Source organism: Dipodomys spectabilis, unplaced genomic scaffold (assembly GCF_019054845.1).
Source record: "Dipodomys spectabilis isolate Male_0828 unplaced genomic scaffold, ASM1905484v1 ptg000551l, whole genome shotgun sequence".
In the NCBI taxonomy this organism is placed as follows: domain Eukaryota; kingdom Metazoa; phylum Chordata; class Mammalia; order Rodentia; family Heteromyidae; genus Dipodomys; species Dipodomys spectabilis.
Genome location: NW_024871228.1, coordinates 606,877 through 625,135, shown reverse-complemented (window position 1 = coordinate 625,135; position 18,259 = coordinate 606,877). Strand labels below are relative to the sequence as shown.

The following is an 18,259-nucleotide window of genomic DNA, read 5'->3' as shown; positions in this document are numbered from 1 at the left end:
TATAAAAAAATTGAAATATTCTATCAGACCAAAATGGAATTAAACTAGATCTCAACAGAAAAAAGATACTACAGACAGTATTCAAACATAGACACCAAACATAATACCAAACCTCAAATTATCTTGAAGAAACAGGGTAAGCCGGGTGCTGGTGGCTCACGCCTGTATTCCTAGCTACTCAGAAGGCTGAGATCTGAGGATCACGGTTCAAAGCCAGCCTGGGCAGGAAAGTCCAAGAGACTCTTATCTCCAATAAAACCACTCGAAAACTGGAAGTGGCGCTGTAGTGCTTGCCTTGAGCTGAAGAGCGCAGGGACAGCGCCCAGGCCCCCCATGACTGACCAAAAAAAAAAAAAAAAGAACCATGGTAACAAAAACATGGTATTGGCACTGTATGTATGTATACTTTATAGGAAATCATGTCATTTACAGGAAAGTGAATGCAATTGGAGGACATTTGTTCAGAAAACAAAATATCACGTTTTTAGTTATATGAAAACTATATATATTGGCAAGAACAAAATATCCTAAATTTCTAAAATTCTGTATTTTCATACTGTTAGACCAAAAAGGCTACAGGTTCTTATCTTTTAAAAATATGCACACATAAGTGCTTTGCATTTTGTTTGCTTTTTTTGTTGTGCTGGGAATAAAACTCAGTTGAGCATGATTGACAAGCACTATCTATCTATCTATCTATCTATCTATCTATCTGTCAGTTGTGGGGCTTGAACTCTGGGTCTGGATGCTGTCCCTAAACTCTTCAGCTCAAGGCTAGCACTGTATCATTTGAGCCATTGTACCACTTCTGGTTTTCTGGTGGTTTTATTAGAGATAAGAGTTTCATGGCCTTTCTTGTCCGGGCTTGCTTTGATTGGTGATCCTCAGATCTCAGCCTCCTGAGTAGCTGAGTAGCTACCAGCACCCCGGCTAGGCAAGCACTATTCATAGCACTAACTACAATACAAGCCCTCTTTTCTTTTTAATTCTGATCAGAGATCTCAAACTGCTTTTCATAAATAAATAAATCACAAACTGCTTTTCATAAATAAATAGCATACACATTAATATACTGCTGAACCAAATTACAAAAGAGACTCAGAGACAAAGGTATAGTAGAGGGTGCATAATTTTTTTTTTTTAAGGATTTGACAATGAAGTGTCTTTTTATTCTCTTCCTCTGAAAACTTGCATGGAGAAATTAAACCAAGGAAAAGTAATACAACTTACAGGCCTCAGGGGTCATAAAGGAAAAACAGAATAAAATCAGGTATCCACTAATATGCTCAGACATTGCACATTTAGTGGTCCTGAATCAAAAATTAAGAATGGTTTCTAAAGGGATGGGGAAAACATCCACTAACCTTTACAAATTTAAATAGAGGGCAGCAGACATGCTTTACTTATGGTAGCAGTCATTCTCAATGTGATCAACGTAAATGTAGAATGGAGATGTTCTAAACACAGCTACGATTCAGCAAATCTTAAAACACACTAAAACCATGATTACATTGAAGGAAAATGCACAAATAGGGATTTTGAGGGTTTTTTTCATTTGAAGGTAATCTTAATGCTATTAAATTCACAAATATGCTAATTTAAATACCCAATCCTATGTATCTAAAACACACAATGCATACATACAAGTATCTATCCTCTCCACATGTCAGCGCCCATTCGTATCATGGTTTGGAAATGAGGAGAATAGATTCCCCTTAAACTGCAAGTCAGTAGGTGTTTCTTTACAGTTAACTTTAGCAAAATTCATACAAAACAGTAATTAACAATGATCTTTACTTGTTAACTCACAAGGAAACACCTTCAAAACTGCATTTTGTTAAAGTTTCTGTACTAAAATGTAGAAAAACTGAACTACACAAATATTGAAAAGTTAAAAATTCCTTAATTTTTTATTCCTGGTACCACTACCACAATTCACAGGGCAATATAGCTGATGTAATGAAAAGAAAAAGAAAAAGCTACAATAGATAAAAGACCTCAGGAATGTACATCTAATTGACACTACGTTGCATTAATCAATAGCTGCACTTTTTGCAAACTGTGGCTGTGACAGTCCTGAACAAGAAGGGTTTCCTGTTTAAGCTGCAGTAACTTTTCTGACTATGGATCATCGTTCCTTCTGTGGCAGATTTTTACAGTTCCTCTAAGGCATTTGGGATGACTGTCTCAAAGTAAACTGCAGCTTTCCTGACAACTCCTCGCTCTCTCTCCTGCTAACAATTGTAGCCCTTTTTCTGTTGTTTTTAAAACCTTCTACTACCATATCCACCACTTCCACCACCAGATCCATAACCACCACCATATGGACTGCCAGAGCTTCTTCCACCAAAACTGCCCCCTTTCACGGGTCCATAATTTGATTGCTGTTGTCCACTGTAATTTCCAAAACCATTATAGTTACCGCCACCAAATTTTCCTCCTTCATTGTAACCATCGTATCCTCCTCCACCACCCCCATATCCTCCATCTTGGTTTCCATAACCTGTTCCACCACCACCATAGCCTCCTCTACTACTATAACCAGGACGGCCACCATAGTTGCCACCATCACCTCCAAATCCATTGTATCCACCATCACCTCCTCCATAGCTACCTCTGCTGCCACCACCTCCACCACCATAGCCTCCTCTTCCACCAAAGTTTCCACCACGTCCAAAATTACCTCCACCACCTCCAAAGTTTCCTCCACGACCCATAATGTTGCCAGATCCACCTCCACGACCTCTTTGTGATCCAGCAGACTGCATCTCTTGTTTAGAAAGGGCCTTTTTCACTTCACAATTATGCCCATTAATAGTGTGGTATTTCTGAACAACAATTTTATCAACTGTATCATGATCATCAAAAGTTACAAAAGCAAATCCTCTCTTTTTTCCACTCTGCCGGTCTTCCATAACTTCTATGGTTTCAATCTTGCCATATTTTTCAAAGTAGTCTCTCAAATTATATTCTTCTGTATCTTCTTTAATACCACCAACAAAAATTTTCTTCACTGTTAGATGGGCTCCTGGCTTCACAGAATCCTCTCTAGAAGCCTCTCTTTGGTTCCACAACACGTCCATCAACCTTGTGGGATCTAGCACACATGGCTGCATCCACCTCTTCAACACAAGAATAAGTCACAAAACCGAAGCCCCTGGAACATTCTGTCTGAGGATCTCTCATTACCACACCATCTGTGAGTGTGCCCAATTTCTCAGAATGTCTCTCTGGGATGCTTTCTTCAAAGGGAGGGCACCCCAAGAACCAAGACTCCAAGCCAGCAGCTGCAATAAGCAAGAGGAGTTTATTTGGCTTTTGTGCAAATGGGCTCCCAGTCCAAGGCAGACTGGAAGCCCCAGCAGAGGTTACAGGCACTTTTAAAGACAAAAGCCACAGGATTAGCATAAGACCCCAGGTTCCCCAGGATTGGCTCAGTTTACTACACGGGGAAGTTTATAACACTCTTTGTAAAACAGTTGGCTCAGGGCAAGTCTAGGGGGAGCGGTCACCCTGGAGGGGAGTTTACATAGTTACAGGCTTGTGATTGATTAACATTTGGCCTAGTTTGCTGGGCTCACCAGATGGTCCTTATCTTGAGCCCCCTAAACCGAGAATTTTTACACAGGAATGCAGAGGAACACACTCTTTGTTCCTTATCTTGGGTCCCATTTGGCCACCTGGGGAATTTACTTGTTAGTTTTTTATTTATGACTACAGAGCTTGTCCCAGGGCCAACATCTAGACTCCGAAACTTTTTATTTATTTCCAGGGAGGGGAAGGGTCAGTGCTAGCGCAAGCAAGTTTACAGAAGCAAAACCAGCAGTTAGCAATTGTAAAATGTAACTCTAATTTTTAATCTTTCACTATCATCTGTAGTTTTGAAGCTCAGACCACCAATAGACAGTTTCCGCAGCTGCTCTGGTTCCTTTGGATCATGCCCCCCCCCCCCCCCCAGAGTCTGGCTGGGGGCGACCAGGCGGCGGTTTTACCTCCATTTTGAGACCGGACTCGCCTCTTCCAACTCGAGTTCAATATGGGACCGAGAGGAAGAGGCCGAGGGTGCATAATTTTGAAATATATTTTGAAAGGGTATAAATTTGATTGAAAGAGATGGTTTGCAGCTATGAAAATTGAACAAGGAAGCATGTTGAAATTGTTTTGGGAAGGTAGGAAGGGGAGAAGGGGAAAAGGAAATTGATATAAGGGGTGAGATTGATTGGGACATATTTTAAACATGTCTGGAAATATAGCAGGTGTGAGCTACTGGTGCCCTGCTCCTTTTTATTTGTATATGAAATTACTCTCCCTTCAAGAATGCTGATACAGTTAATTCCCCTCATTAGAAAATAAAGTTCTAGCTTTCTTTGTTTGTATGAGCTTTCTTCTTTTATGTATGTGTGGTACCAGGGCGTAAGGTTTGCAAAGTGGTGCTCTATGGCTTAAGCCACAACCCAGCACAGATGAATTTAACTTTAAAGACATTTTTACATGTAGCTATTACAGCCTTGACACTGAAGACTTTACCTGCTCAAGGAGAGTTCTCCATTAGACCTCCCTTGTACCAGATCCTCTTTATACATTCGTGTTCCATAGAAATACCAGTAGAGTGCCCCTGAATTGTTTTCCCCTAGAGGTTCTACACGAAGACTGTCTGCATCCAGACCCTTGGCAGAAAAGGAAGGAGGGTTGGGGAAAACAATGAACTAAATAAATGGAAGAAAACTTCAATACACGAACCTATCACCTATTTCAAAATGCCAAGTACAGGATATCATTTTTCCATCTGGGCAGATAAAACACACAATGGGATGGAGGTACCTTCTTCAAAGAACAAGATATAGAAATGCTTGAAATGTTCCCTACCCCAACCACGGCTCCCACCCCTCCAAAAACGGAGAATTCCAATGAATGGTCTGACTACCTGGCTTAGATTTACTTTATATGTACACAAAAGGTAGTGGGGGTAGGATAAGATGCTCTAAGGCTTTGTCCCATGTAATCCACTGTGGCATCTCAGTCAGAACCCACAGCAACATTCTGCTCCAGCTGAGACTCCCAATTTACCCCAGGGCCTGACCTAGGCTGGAGTCCTGAACGAAGACTACTTCTAAATGACACGACCAAGAAAGGACTAGAAGTCATCACCAGGTCTAATCCTGTATGATCCGGACACCTGCCAGCCAGGCATCCGTGGCTCATGTTTGTCATCCCAGCTACTCAGGAGGCTGAGGTCTGAGGATCACGACTCAAAGCCTGCCCAGGCAGGAAAAGCCATGAGCCTCTTCATCTCCAATTAACCACCAAAAAGCCAGAAGTGGAACTGTGGCTCAAGTAGTAAAGCATTAACCTTGAGCAAAACAAAAACAAAACAAAAAAGGGCTCAGGGACAATGTCCAGGCCCTAGTTCAAATTCCTACCACACCCCCCCCCCCCCAAAAAGATCCAAGAGCTCTTACGTCTAACTAACCACTAAGAGATAGAAACAGCACTGTGGCTCAAGTGGTAGAGCACTAGCCTTGAGCAAAAAAGCTTAGGGACAGTGTCTAGGCTCTGATTTCAAAGCTCCATTCTCAACTACTGGGTTTTTACTGCCCTAGAGAAAGGGCTTTCAAAAGGGAAGCACCTTGAGTAGATTGAAAACATCATCTGCATCTAGATGGTAATCACAGAGGTGGTGCAGAATCTCCACGCGGGTACAAAGAAGCAGGTCTTGGAAACTGGCTTCTCTCAGGGGGTTGGGTTTCCCCTCCTCAAGCTCCCAGCAGTAGTTGATAATGTCTTCCAGGTAACTGTGGAATGTCTGAGGCCTATCCATAAGGCCCAGACAAAAATACATGAATGTACACAAAGCTGTGGCTTGAGAGCTGACAAACTTATCAACGGCAACAAGGAGGATCTGACGGTCTTGGCTGCTTTATGTATTAGACCAACTACATGAAGTTCCAAAGAAGATAAACGTGTCCTAAGAGCTCCCCACGGAGAACTCTTAAAACACAGGCAGCAGCACACGCAAGTCAACAGCAAACTACGAAGTGGAGACACTGTCTAATCTTTTGTTCATCCTATTTATTTATTTATGCGTGCATGCGTACATGCCAGGCCTGGGGATTGAACTCAGGGCCTGGGCATGGTCCCTGAACTTCTTCTGCTCAAGGCTAGTGCTCTACTACTTGAGTCACAGTGCCATTTCTGGCCCTTTCTGTGTATGTGGTACTCAGGAATCGAAATGCATGCTAGGCAAGCACTCTACAACTGAGCCACATTCCGAGCCTCCAAATACTCTTAAAGATCCATTTTCTCTTTACTTTCCTATTCAAAATATTAGGAAAGACTACTGGCTGTAAGTTAGTATTGCGTGAGTAAAGAGACGAAGACCTACTTGAAGTTACCTGTTTCTTATAGCAAAGAAACCAAGACAGAGCAGTAGAAAGAGAATGAAAACAAGGATGAGTCAACTGCTTTCTAACACCCAAGGTTAGCCACTTGAGAGAAGTCAGCAAAGAGCTTTTCAGCCAGCTTCAGACAGAAGACACTTCCCTTCTATTGGCCAGCCCACAGACAGAGGCAGAGGGCTGGAGTACTGGCCGCTTTTAAGGGTCAGCTGGCTGGAACTGGCAGAATTCATGACTAGGCAAAGCAACTGATTTAACAGCTGCAATGTGTTTGGGATATCATAGAAAAAAGGCAGCTACTGACCTCTTAGAAGCACATGTCAGGGACATGAAAATGTATCCAGTCTCCTTACTAGGTAGTAATTAAGGCAAAGAACCATACACAATGCAGACTAAGTGAAAAGTAGAATCGCTTCCTTCCACACGCTTCTAGCATTTGTGAGGCTTAGCTAATGCATGCACATGATTGATGAGGCCATATTTAGCAGGAGTTCTTGTAAATCAGCAAGAGGTTGTATAAGATAATCTGAGGCCTGGGGTAGAGCGCAGCAGTGCACCATCCCCAGTACTGGAGCCACAGCCACTGACTGACAGTGTCTATCCTTTATTTGTGTGGGTAGATGTGAATCCTGAGGCTTGAACTCAGGACCTGGGGGTGCTGTCCTTGAGCTTTTTTGCTCAAAGCTAGGGCTCTACCACTTGATCCACAGTTCTACTTCTGGGACTTTTACTTGTTAATTGGAGATATAGAGTTTCACAGGTTCTTGCATAGGCTGGCTTGATCTGCAGATCTCAGACTCCTGAGTTACAGGTACCCAGCTTGAAAGTGTTTCTTCTTTAAGATCACAGAACCTAGGCCAAAATAGCTAACAGATATTTTGTTTTGTTTTGGATAGGACTTTACAATGTAGCTAAGCCTATGGATGAAATCTGAGGATCATGGTTCAAAGCCAGCCCAACAGACAACCTGAGATTCTTATCTAAAACAAAACAAAAACAGCAAAAAAAATCCTAGATGGAGGTATGGCTCAAGGCATACAGTACCAGCTGTGAGCTAATCTTAGGACCAACTCAAAAAATACTGAAATTGGAATTTTACAATAATAAATGGGGTGATTTGACAAGAATACCTAGAGAAGTTCTATAAACACCTAACAAGACATCACACAGGTGCTGCCCCGAGCTACATCACATGGCTGAGATGACCTGGGAACACCATGGTTTGAGGCCAGCCAAGCAACAAACACCAGAATTGGGCATTCCATGCCTGTCATCCCAATTCTGAGGAAGGCTAAGATCTGGAACAGTAGGGTTCCAAATCAAGAAAGCCAAAGGAAAAAAATCCTGGGACTTCTTATCTCAGCAGAAAATGCTAGCCCTAAATGCAGCGAGAAGACAACTTATAAGCAGCTAAATCTGGAAAAATCACTAAAAGAAAGGATGTGAAAATGATCCTTTTGTAGTATCACTGATTTTACACACAGGAAAAAAAATGTGAAATATATAGGAAAAAATATATTACGCTGACTTGAACTAAATGAAAGTTTTTTTGGAGGGAGGGAGGTCATGGGGCTTTAACTCAGAGACTGGGCAGTGGAGCTGTGGCTCAAAGAGGTAGAGTGCTACCTTTGGGGGGTAGGGTGGGAAACCACCTCAGAGACAGCACCCAAGCCCTGAGTTCAAGCCCCACAAATGACCAAACAAAGCAAAATTAAAAAAAGGCTGACCAAACCCCAAACGTTTATCTATGTTTGGTCTGCATCTGCATCTACATTTGGTATGCACAGGATATTGTGAGGGACAGCAGGAAGGTGAAGAGAGAGCCCCAGTCCAGCTGTGAGAAGTGATAGGTTGGTTACTACTGGAGGGATGACAGTGGAACAGACAATGAGAGATGAAAGGGAAGCATTTCAGAAGTACAGTCAATAGCTTGGCACCTACTTGTAGGTAAAGAAAAAAAAGACAAGAAAATTTAGGTTGAGTTTTAATTCTGTCTAAAAACAGAGCTAGATAAGTGTAAACAAAGAAAAGGCTAGATTGGGGTGGCAGTGATAACAAAGAATTACACTGGAGATAAAAGTCCTCTCAGTGTATACAGTGAGATGTAATCGTGTAGTGTTGTACAGACAGCTGTTCACACCCAACTGAACCTCAGCTGTTCACGTCCCATACTCTTGTGTAAGAATGAAAACATACGCAATCAGACGTGCTTCCCACAACTGTGGAAAGGCACCTACAGTGCCTGGCACGCACATGCACACTCACACACACACCTGCGCGCACACACACACACTGTGTGTATGTGAAGGATAAAAAGAGAACCTACTCTCACATAACACTGATCAAGAATGAAAGGTTGGGATGGGATTCGGCTCAGTGGAAGAACACTTGCCTGGCAAATGTAAGGCCCTGAGTTCAGTCCTCAGCTCTGGGGAGGGAGGGAGGGAGGGAGGGAGGGAGGGAGGGAGGGAGGGAGGGAGGGGAAGAAAGGAGGGAGGGAGGGCAAGGAAGGGAGGGAGGAAAGGAAGGAAGGAGAAAGAAAGAGGGAGGGAAGGAAGGAAGGGAGGGAGGGAGGGAGGGAGGGAGGGAGGGAGGGAGCGAGGGAGGGAGGGAGGGAGGGAGGGAAGGAAAAGAAAGGCAAGGTAAGGCTGGCAATTCAATGGAAGGACACTACAATGTTGATTCTGTCAGAATGCCACTGTGGGGGTGAACAAGGAGCCGGCAGTGGACACAGGCTGACAATAGAAAGGCACTTAGTGACACACAAGTCACCTCCAAGAATGAAATATTAAAACAGTGAAAATCAAGAACTCTAACAACAACAGATGCTGGAGGGGATGTGGACAGAAAGGAACCTTACTTCATTGTTGGTGGGAATGTAAACTTGTTCAACCACTTTGGAAAGCAGTATGGAGGTTCCTCAAAAGACTTCACATAGAACTCCCCTATGACCCAGCAATCCCACTTTTGGGCATTTACCCAAATGTTTACAAACAAGACCACACTAAAGCTACCAGCACAACTATGTTTATTGCAGCATTATTTACTATAGCTAAGATATGGAACCAACCCAGATGCCCCTCAGTAGATGAATGGATCAAGAAAATGTGGTATATATACACAATGGAATTCTATGCCTCCATCAGAAAGAATGACATTGCCCCATTTGTTAGGAAATGGAAAAACTTGGAAAAAATTATATTAAGTGAAGTAAGCCAGGCCCAAAGAAACATAGGTCCCATGGTTTCCCTTATTTGTAATATCTAGTATATGTAGGAGTCAAGCGGAAAAGGTCAGATAATGTGATGTCAGGAAAATGAACCCTTAGATGTGTATTTTAATGTTTTTTTCTTTCATGCATGTGTTTCTAACGCATTTATAAGATTATCTCTTTGTTGCTTTATATGTCCCTCCCCCACAGTATAACCCCTGCTTTCACTATATTTGATGTCAGTATAACTTGTGGAAGAGATGGGGAAAAACCAGTTGTTTAAGGATACAGATGGACCTGTTGCAACAATGAGAAGTACAAGTTGTCATGTCCAAAATGAGCTTTACAACGTGGGGGGGGGAGGGGGGAGGAGGAGAAGGATTGGGATTGGGGGGAAGGGGGGAGGCTGGGAAGGGATGTGAAGGGTAAACAAAGGAGGAGGCTGCAATGCTTGGTAAGAAATGTACGCATTATCCTGCCCATGTAATTGTAACTCCTCTGTACAGTATGTTTAAATTTAAAAAAAAAAAAAACTGTTTTTGTTTGCATTTGTTATGTGCAGGTCCTGGGGCTTAAATTCAAAAGTCTGGGCACTGTCCCCAACTTTTTTGCTTAAGGCTAGCACTCTACCACTTGAACCACAGCACCACTTCCAGTCGTTTTTGATGGTTAATAGATCTCATGAACTTTTCTTTCCAAACTGGCATCACACCGCGATCCTCAGATCTCAGCCTCCTGAGTAGCTAAGGATTATAGGCAAGAGCCACCAGCACCCAGACAAACCATGTTTTAAACTAATAAAATCCTATGCTTAGCTAGGTGCCAGTGGCTCACACACCTGTCATCCTACCTACCTACCTAGCAGGCTGAGATCCTCGGACCTCAGTCTGAAGTCGGCCAGAGGCAGGAAAGTCAATGAGACTCTCCAATAAATTACTCAGCAAAAGCCCGAAGAATCTCTGTGGCTCAAGTGGTAGAGCACGAGCCTTGAGCACAAAGAAGCTCAGGGAGCACGCCCAGGTCCTGAGTTCAAGCCCCAAGACCAGCCCAAAAATACATAAATATTTTTTTTTAATCCTGTGCTTAAATTCTGGTACTGACCAGTCCCTTCACAGAACAATTGGTCACAGATGTTCACCAAGCAAACAAACTGGACATTAGTAGCAACCATTCTGAAAAGATGTGTGTGACTGGAGATTCTCAGGAATGCCTGAACTCCAACCAAGAGAAGAGATATGGAACGGTAATGTGAACTAGAAATCACCAGGATATGATTCTAAGAAAATGGTGCTATAGCCGGGCACTGGTGGCTCACGCCTATAATCCTAGCTTCTGAGGAGGAGCTGAGATCTGAGGATCACAGTTCAAAGCCAGCCCGAGCAGAAAAGTCCATGAGACTCTTTTTTTTTTTGGGGGGGGGGGGGGGGCGGTCGTGGGGCCTGAACTCTGGGCCTGGGCGCTGTCCCTCAGCTCTTCAGCTCAAGGCTGGCACTCTACCACTTGAGCCACAGCGCCACTTCCGGCTTTTTGCTTTTTGCTTATGTGGAACTGAGGAATCAAACCCAGGGCCTCAGGCATGCAAGGCAAGCGCTCTACCACTGAGCCACCTTCCCAGCCCCATGAGACTCTTATCTCCAATTAATCTCCAGAAAACCGGAAGTAGTGCTGTGTCTCAAGCATTAGAGCACTCTCCTTGAGCTGAAGAACACAGGGACAGCTCCCAAGCCCAGAGTTCAAGCCCCACGACCGACAAAAGAAAAAAGAAAATGGTGCTATAGCTTGAATCTGCAGTGTGTTCAAGGCATAGCCCCCCCCCCCACACACACACTGCAGTAGTGGAAGACGGCGGAGGCTTTAAGGAGGGAGGCTAGTGAGAAGGAAGGTAGATGGGCAGGACTCCAGTCCTTTCTTCTCTCTCTCTCACCCTCTGCTGGGTGGGTAGGTAGTCCTGCCATGATGGACTGTTACACTACAGGCCCAAAGCAACAGGGCCACATGACTATAAACTGAACTCAAAAGCAAAAACAAATCTTTTCCTCTTTTTTAAGTTTGCTTATCTCAGGTCTGAGACAGAATGCTAACTAATAACACAGATAGTATTGAAAATGTTAATATTAATGTCAGGTGTTGGTGGCTCAAACTTGGAATCCTAGCTACTCAGTACGCTGAGATCTGAGGGTGGCAGTTCAAAGCCAAGCCAGACCAAGCAGGAAAGTCTACGAGACTCATATCTCAAACTCAAAGAAAAACAAACAAACTTGAAGTGGAGCTGTGGCTTTCATGGTAGAGCACTAACCTCAAGTGAAAAAGCTTAGGGACAGTATACTCAAACCCCACAACCAGCACCCAAAGAAAAGAAAAACAAAACATGAAACCAGGCAATGATGGCTCACACCTGTAATCCTAGCTTCTCAGGAGGCTAAGATCTGACAATCTCAGCTTGAAGCTAGCCTGTGCAGAAAAGTCTGTGAGATTCTCATTTCCAATTAGCAAGCAAAAAGCCTAAGGTAGAGGAATAGCTCAAGTAGTACAGTGCCATTCTTGAGCAAAAGCAGGCAAGGAAGCATGCAAGGCCCTGAGTTCAAGCCCCAGTACTGGCACACAAAAAAGAAAAAAGAATTATTAGAATCCAGATATGATGCATGCTATCTACATTGCCAAAAAGATCCCGAGATAAAAACAAAACAAAACAAAACAACTTGGCAGTGTTTATCCAACCTTATCCTGGGGGAGAGATGCTTTGTTGGGGGGGAGAACTATTTCATCAGCCCTGGGAGAAATTATTCTCTCAAAACCAGTATCTTTTTAACACAATACATCTGACAGAGGCCTAATATTGAAAATATACAAGGAATAAACCCCATCCAAAGCTAATAAACCAATCACTGATGGTCTAAGAAGCTAAGGAGAGACCTTCTCTGAAGAGGTAAGAATGGTAAAGGAACACAGGAGGAAATGCTCATCAGCCCTGGCCATAAAGGAAAGGCAAATCAAAACTCTGAGATTCCATCTCACCCATGGTGGATTGGTCAGCATTGTGATTTCGAACAACAAATGCTGGGGGGATGTGGGGAAAAGGGAACCCTACTGCACTGTCGGTGGGAACAGAAAGTAGTGTAACTATAACCACTGGCCACCTACCCGACCCTCACCAGCCAGGATACCAGAGATACCTGCACGTTCAGGTTCACTCCTGCATGACTCACAATATCCAAGCTACAGAAACCACCCAGATGCCCTACAAATAGCAGAATGGATCAAAATAAGAGGTACCTATACACAATGGAAATTTACACAGGCATAAGAGTATCGCAGGAAATGCATGGCTCTAGAACAAATCATGTTAACTGAGGTAAGCCAAGTTCAGAGAAACAAACGGTGCATGTCCTCTACCACATGAGGAAGCTAGACCTAAAATACATGGGGACATGATAAACTATACAGGACTCTAGTAGATGAATACACAGGCACATCAATATGCATCTGATCACGTAACACTTATCAAAATGAACTCCAGGAAATGGAAACAAGAGATTTTTTTTGTTGTTTTTGTTTTCTTTTTGTCTTGTTACTTCATCTGCCTTTGGGAGAGTAAAGCAGGGCACAGAAATAGAGGGACAGAGGGTGAATAAATGCAAGAGTGGTACTCACTAGACACTGTTGAAAATGAACTATATAACCTGTGGGTAGTTATGGGAAGGCAAAACTGAGAAAGTGCAGGAAGGGGTGACACTGTCCAAAAAGAAATGTATTCTTTACCTGGCTTATGTGACTATAACCCCTCCTCATATTACCTCTTTTTTCTTTTTCTTTTAAATCAGTTGTAGTGTTTGAACTCTGGACCTGGGTGCTGTCCCTCAGCTCTTCAGCTCAAGGCAAGCACTCTACCACTTGAGCCACAGCTCCACTTTGGGTTTTCTGAGCGGTTTATTACAGATAAGAGTCCCACAGACTTTCCTGCCCAGGCTGGCTTTGAACTTGATCAAGATCTCAGCCTCCTGCTGGGCACTGGTGGCTCATCCCTGTAATCCTAGCTACTCAAGAGGCTGAGATCTGAGGATCATAGTTCAAAGCCAGCCCAGTCAAGGAAATCCGTGACTCTTATCTCCAATAAACCACCCAGAAAACCGGAAGTGGCTCTGTGGCTCCAGTGGTAGAGTGCTCGCCTTGAGTTGAAGAGGTGAGGGACCGCGCCCAGGCCCAGAGTTCAAGCCCCACGACCGACAAAACAAAAACAAACAAAAAAATTAAAAACAAAACACTAGTATCTTCTGATGCTTGATTCTGGTTAGTAAGCAGGTCTTACATTAGAAATACAGCTTGTGCTGAATTGGCAGGTGTGAACATGAAAGCCACCAAAGGCACCCTATGTATTTTAAATAAATAGTCTGTCCCACAAAAAAGGAAAAAGTAACATTTTTGTTTGAGTGGTGCTGGTGGTGGTTCTGGAGTGTTGAATTCAGGGTATTACACTCAAGCTCTACCATTTGACCTCCAGCCCTTTTTGCTTTGGTCAATTTTGAGTCTGGTAGAGGCTCAGGCCTGCCTGGACTGTCCTCACAGTAGAATCTTCTCACCTCTGCCTTCCTGTAGCAGAGATTACAGATGTTCATGTTGGTGATGGCAGCTCACTACCATATCTGGCACAAAAACTTTAATTTATAGAGCTCAGGGACTAATTTAGTCATCTGAAGGCAATGGTGATAGAGCAAAACACATTTAGCAGACATTCAACTAGGTGGATTATATAATCAGAGTGACCACTTTCAAAACAACTGGTGAACACATGATTTTGCTGGGGAAAGAAAGACTAGAGAAGGCAAAGTACACAGGACATAGACAGGAGGTTTGTTCACTGTTGTTTTTTAGTCGGTCGTGGGCCTTGGCACTGTCCCTGAGCTCCTCAGCTCAAGGCGAGCGCTCTACCTCTTGAGCCACAGTGCCACATTAAACAGGTTTTGCACACCCAAGGGCAGGTGCTAGCCAGCCAACATTTGCTGAGCACTCAGTGGTGATGCAAACATTCTTCCTGACTAAAGCTGAGTGCTCCCATGGACAAAGGCCTTAACCAGACAAGACGTTTCCCCGCTTGGTGGTACTGGGAGTTGAACTCGTGCTAGTGAGGAAAGTTCTCTTCTACTTGAGTCATGCCCCAAACCCCTTTTCTGCCTTGGTTTACTTTCAAGATAGGGTTTAGACAGGCGTGAGCCACAATCCTCTTACTTGGGCTTCATATTGCCAGCATCTGCCACCAGGCTGAAGAAATGGTTGAGATGGAGTCTTACTAGCTTTTTAATGCAAGATCCCCTCATCTCCCTACGGTTACAGACTTGTGCCAATGCTTACCTGTGAATTTCAGGGGGGAAAAATCATGATGTGCTGAAATTAGAATAGAAATCAGAAAGAAAAGAAAAAGGGCTGGGAATGTGGTTCAGTGGTAGAATGCTTGCCTAGTATCCAGGAAGCCCTGAGTTCGATTCCTTAGCACCACAAACACAGGAAAAATGGGAAGTGGTGCTGTGGCTCAAGTGGTAGAGTACTAGCCTTGAAGAAAAGAAGCTCAGGGACAGTGTCCAGGCCCTGAGTGAAAGAAAGAAAGAAAGAAAGAAAGAAAGAAAGAAAGAAAGAAAGAAAGAAAGAAAGAAAGAAAGAAAGAAAGAAAGAAAGAAAGAAAGAAAGAAAGAAAGAAAGAAAGAAAGAAAGAGAGAGAGAGAGAGAAAGAAAGAAAGAGAAAGAGAGGGAGAAAGAAAGAGAAAGAGAGGGAGGGAGGGAGGAAGGGAGGGAGGGAGGGAGGGAGGGAGGGAGGGAGGGAGAAAGGAAAAGGCAAGGCTTTGCCAGTACCACAGCAGCCTTTGTTCTGGACTTATCAATGAACTGCCTTCCTGGGCCTTCAGCCATTACACTCAGCCAATCACCCCCTTTCTTCTGTCTCTCCTCTGCCTTCTTGTAACTGGGATTAGCTTCCCCCCACCCCCACTCCCCACCCCCATCTCCTGCCTTTCTTTCTCCCAAATACAAAATGCCAACTAAATCGTTAGGTTAAGTGTATGGCATGCTTCCTTTCTGCATGGCTTCTGAAACACTTATTCTCTGCTTTCTTGTTTTCTTTTAGGCTCCTCAGAAGACCTACTCCACTACCTATTTTCAGTAAAAATGGTTAAAAACAACAAGAGGGCTGTTTCTTCTACAAACAGCCTTTTATTTCCAGTTCCTCCACTACTGAAACAAAAGAAAGTCCTTTATTTATTTTTGCACATTGTGGGGCCTGAACTCTGGGTCTGGGCGCTGTCCCTCACCTCTTCAGCTCAAGCTAGTGCTCTAACACCTGAGCCACAGCACCACTTTCGGCTTTTTCTGCATATGTGGTAGTGAGGAATAGAACCCAGGACCTCTGCATGTGAGGCAAGCACTCTACCACTGAGCCACCTTCCCGCCCCTGGTGTTTTGTTTTGTTTTGTTTAAATTTGAGTGCCCACACCACTGATCAGTGTTTTTATAATACTGGGGGTTTGCTCAGCGCTCCACTCTGCAAACAAAGTACTAATTGAAAAGGCTGTGGAGGGTGCAGCCCTCCATTCTCCCAACGAAGACCCAGTTAATGGCTCTCTTCAGGGACACTGCTAGACCATACCCCAAAAAAGAACAGGTGTCACATCAAGTGACCGTGGTCTCAGAAGATGAGAGGCAGCAGGTACCTCTGGTAACTGAGACAGCTGAGAAACAGCGCACCAGTGTGGGGTCCTCGTTCTCACCACCATTATCATCATCAATGCAGCTCTCTCTACAAGTCAGAAAAGTTGCTTGAAATAAATTGCAATTCTAGATTTTCTGCAGTGTAAGACTGACATCCACTATTGACACTAGATGCGACCAAAACTTAAGCCATCTTGGAAAGCAGAATCAATTCCTTCCAAATTTTGTCTGATATATTTCCCACAGTTTCACACTTCAGAGGACAGGATAAACTCTGTGTGCATGCGCACATGCATGCACGTGCGCACACACACACAAACACACGCACACACATGCGCTTCTTGCTCTTGTTTGGCTTTTTCCCTCAAGGCTGGCCCTCTACCACTTCCTCAAATGGCAGATTTGTAATTCTACACTCTGTTCTATTTTCCTATTACTAGTTGGCCCCTAGAACTTTCCTGAAGTTACTCAAGTAAAGTTTTGTCAGGAAATATAATGAGTGTGTTCTAGACTCCTGACTGTGCTTTTCAAGTGCACAGTAAATTGGATGATGAGTCTCATCTGGAAACTACTGAAGTAAGGAATCACTAGAGCTCAGTCTCCTTCTATTTATTTCTTTAATCACTAAGGAGGCTTAACCATCCGGTCTTAATAGTTTAACTAGCATCAATAAGTACATTACTCGAATCCAGCTCTCCTGAGATCTAACTCTTGTTCCATTTTTTTTTTTTGGGGGGGGGGTCCGGTTGTGGGGCCTGAACTCTGGGCCTGGGCGCTGTCCCTCAAGCTCTTCAGCTCAAGGCTAGCACTCTACCACCTGAGCCACAGCACCACTTCCGGCTTTTTGCTTTTTGCTTATGTGGTGCTGAGGAATCAAACCCAGGGCCTCAGGCATGCAAGGCAAGGGCTCTACCACTGAGCGACCTTCCCAGCCCCTCTTGTTCCAATTTTTAACTGGTCTTCTCATAAGTTTATTTCCCACCATCACTGATATCAGACATGCTCATCTGAAATGAGCAAAAGTACTACTTCAGTACAGAAGGCAAGAGGAGGAAGAAGATAGCACAGGGCACACAGCTGATCTACAGAGACAGGAAACACAGGGTAAACAAACAACAGGTATCACATCACAAGCGTTCCTCTCCCTCTCACCCAAGGGCACCTTACCCCCATGTGGTAGAGGCTCAGTCAGAAGCACTGTTATCGCCCTTACCCTATCTCCCCAACTCACTCTGTATTTCAGTGTGTCTCCCTCCCTCCCTTCCCTCACCCTGTCTCCCTGTGAATCAAGCCACCATTTCTCCCTGCTATAGTTAAATGTGTTGGGAGCCTAGTCCCTAAATCCCTGTTTTGATGGTGTTTGAAGGCACTGAGAGGCGGGTGAGGTTGGGAGTTTGCGCACGGAGACCTGGGAACACAGGCGTGCCAGCTTGGAGTCTGGGAGCTCCCCACCTCCACAGCCTGACGCCAAAGGCCTCCAAACGCCGTAAACTCACCAGAACATGAGGTATCTTATTTACTAACGCTTCAGAAAATAAACGTACTTACTACTTCATCCCCACCTGTAAAACTGGGTGGGGAATGACCGGCTGGCCAGAGGGCAGATCAGGATAGAGAAACCAACTAGTCTGTGATGGGACAGACAGACACACGTGCTTCTGATGTGATTTTCTTCTGCTGTTCTGGGCAGTCTGCCAATATCTTGATCATTTTGTATGTTATAAATATGCAATGGCCTTTGCTTTATGATTGCCACCACTTGCAATAAGATTCCAACTTGTAGCTTACAAGGTCCTCATGATCTAGTATCCACAAATTTCTGGTTCCAATTCCTGCTATTTCCCTTGACTTACACCTGGACTCCCTTCTCAGTCCATTAACTTGCTACACCTAAAATTATCCTGGCCTTCAAAACCTGTGCCCCTCACCCTAACCCTCCAGCATTTTGGAGATATTTGCA

At 44.0% G+C, this 18,259-nt stretch overlaps 1 protein-coding gene across 1 annotated transcript; it reads right to left on the bottom strand.

Annotated features, from left to right (window-relative positions):
• Nucleotides 1-1,849: 1,849 nt before the first annotated feature.
• On the bottom strand, nt 1,850-5,818 carry LOC122099971 (heterogeneous nuclear ribonucleoprotein A3-like). Its single transcript, XM_042670411.1, is given in 5 exon segments — nt 1,850-3,057; nt 3,059-3,385; nt 3,993-4,124; nt 4,528-4,706; nt 5,627-5,818. Coding segments are annotated over 5 exon segments (1,623 nt in total). The 3' UTR covers nt 1,850-2,264.
• Between the last annotated feature and the right edge of the window lie 12,441 nt (nt 5,819-18,259).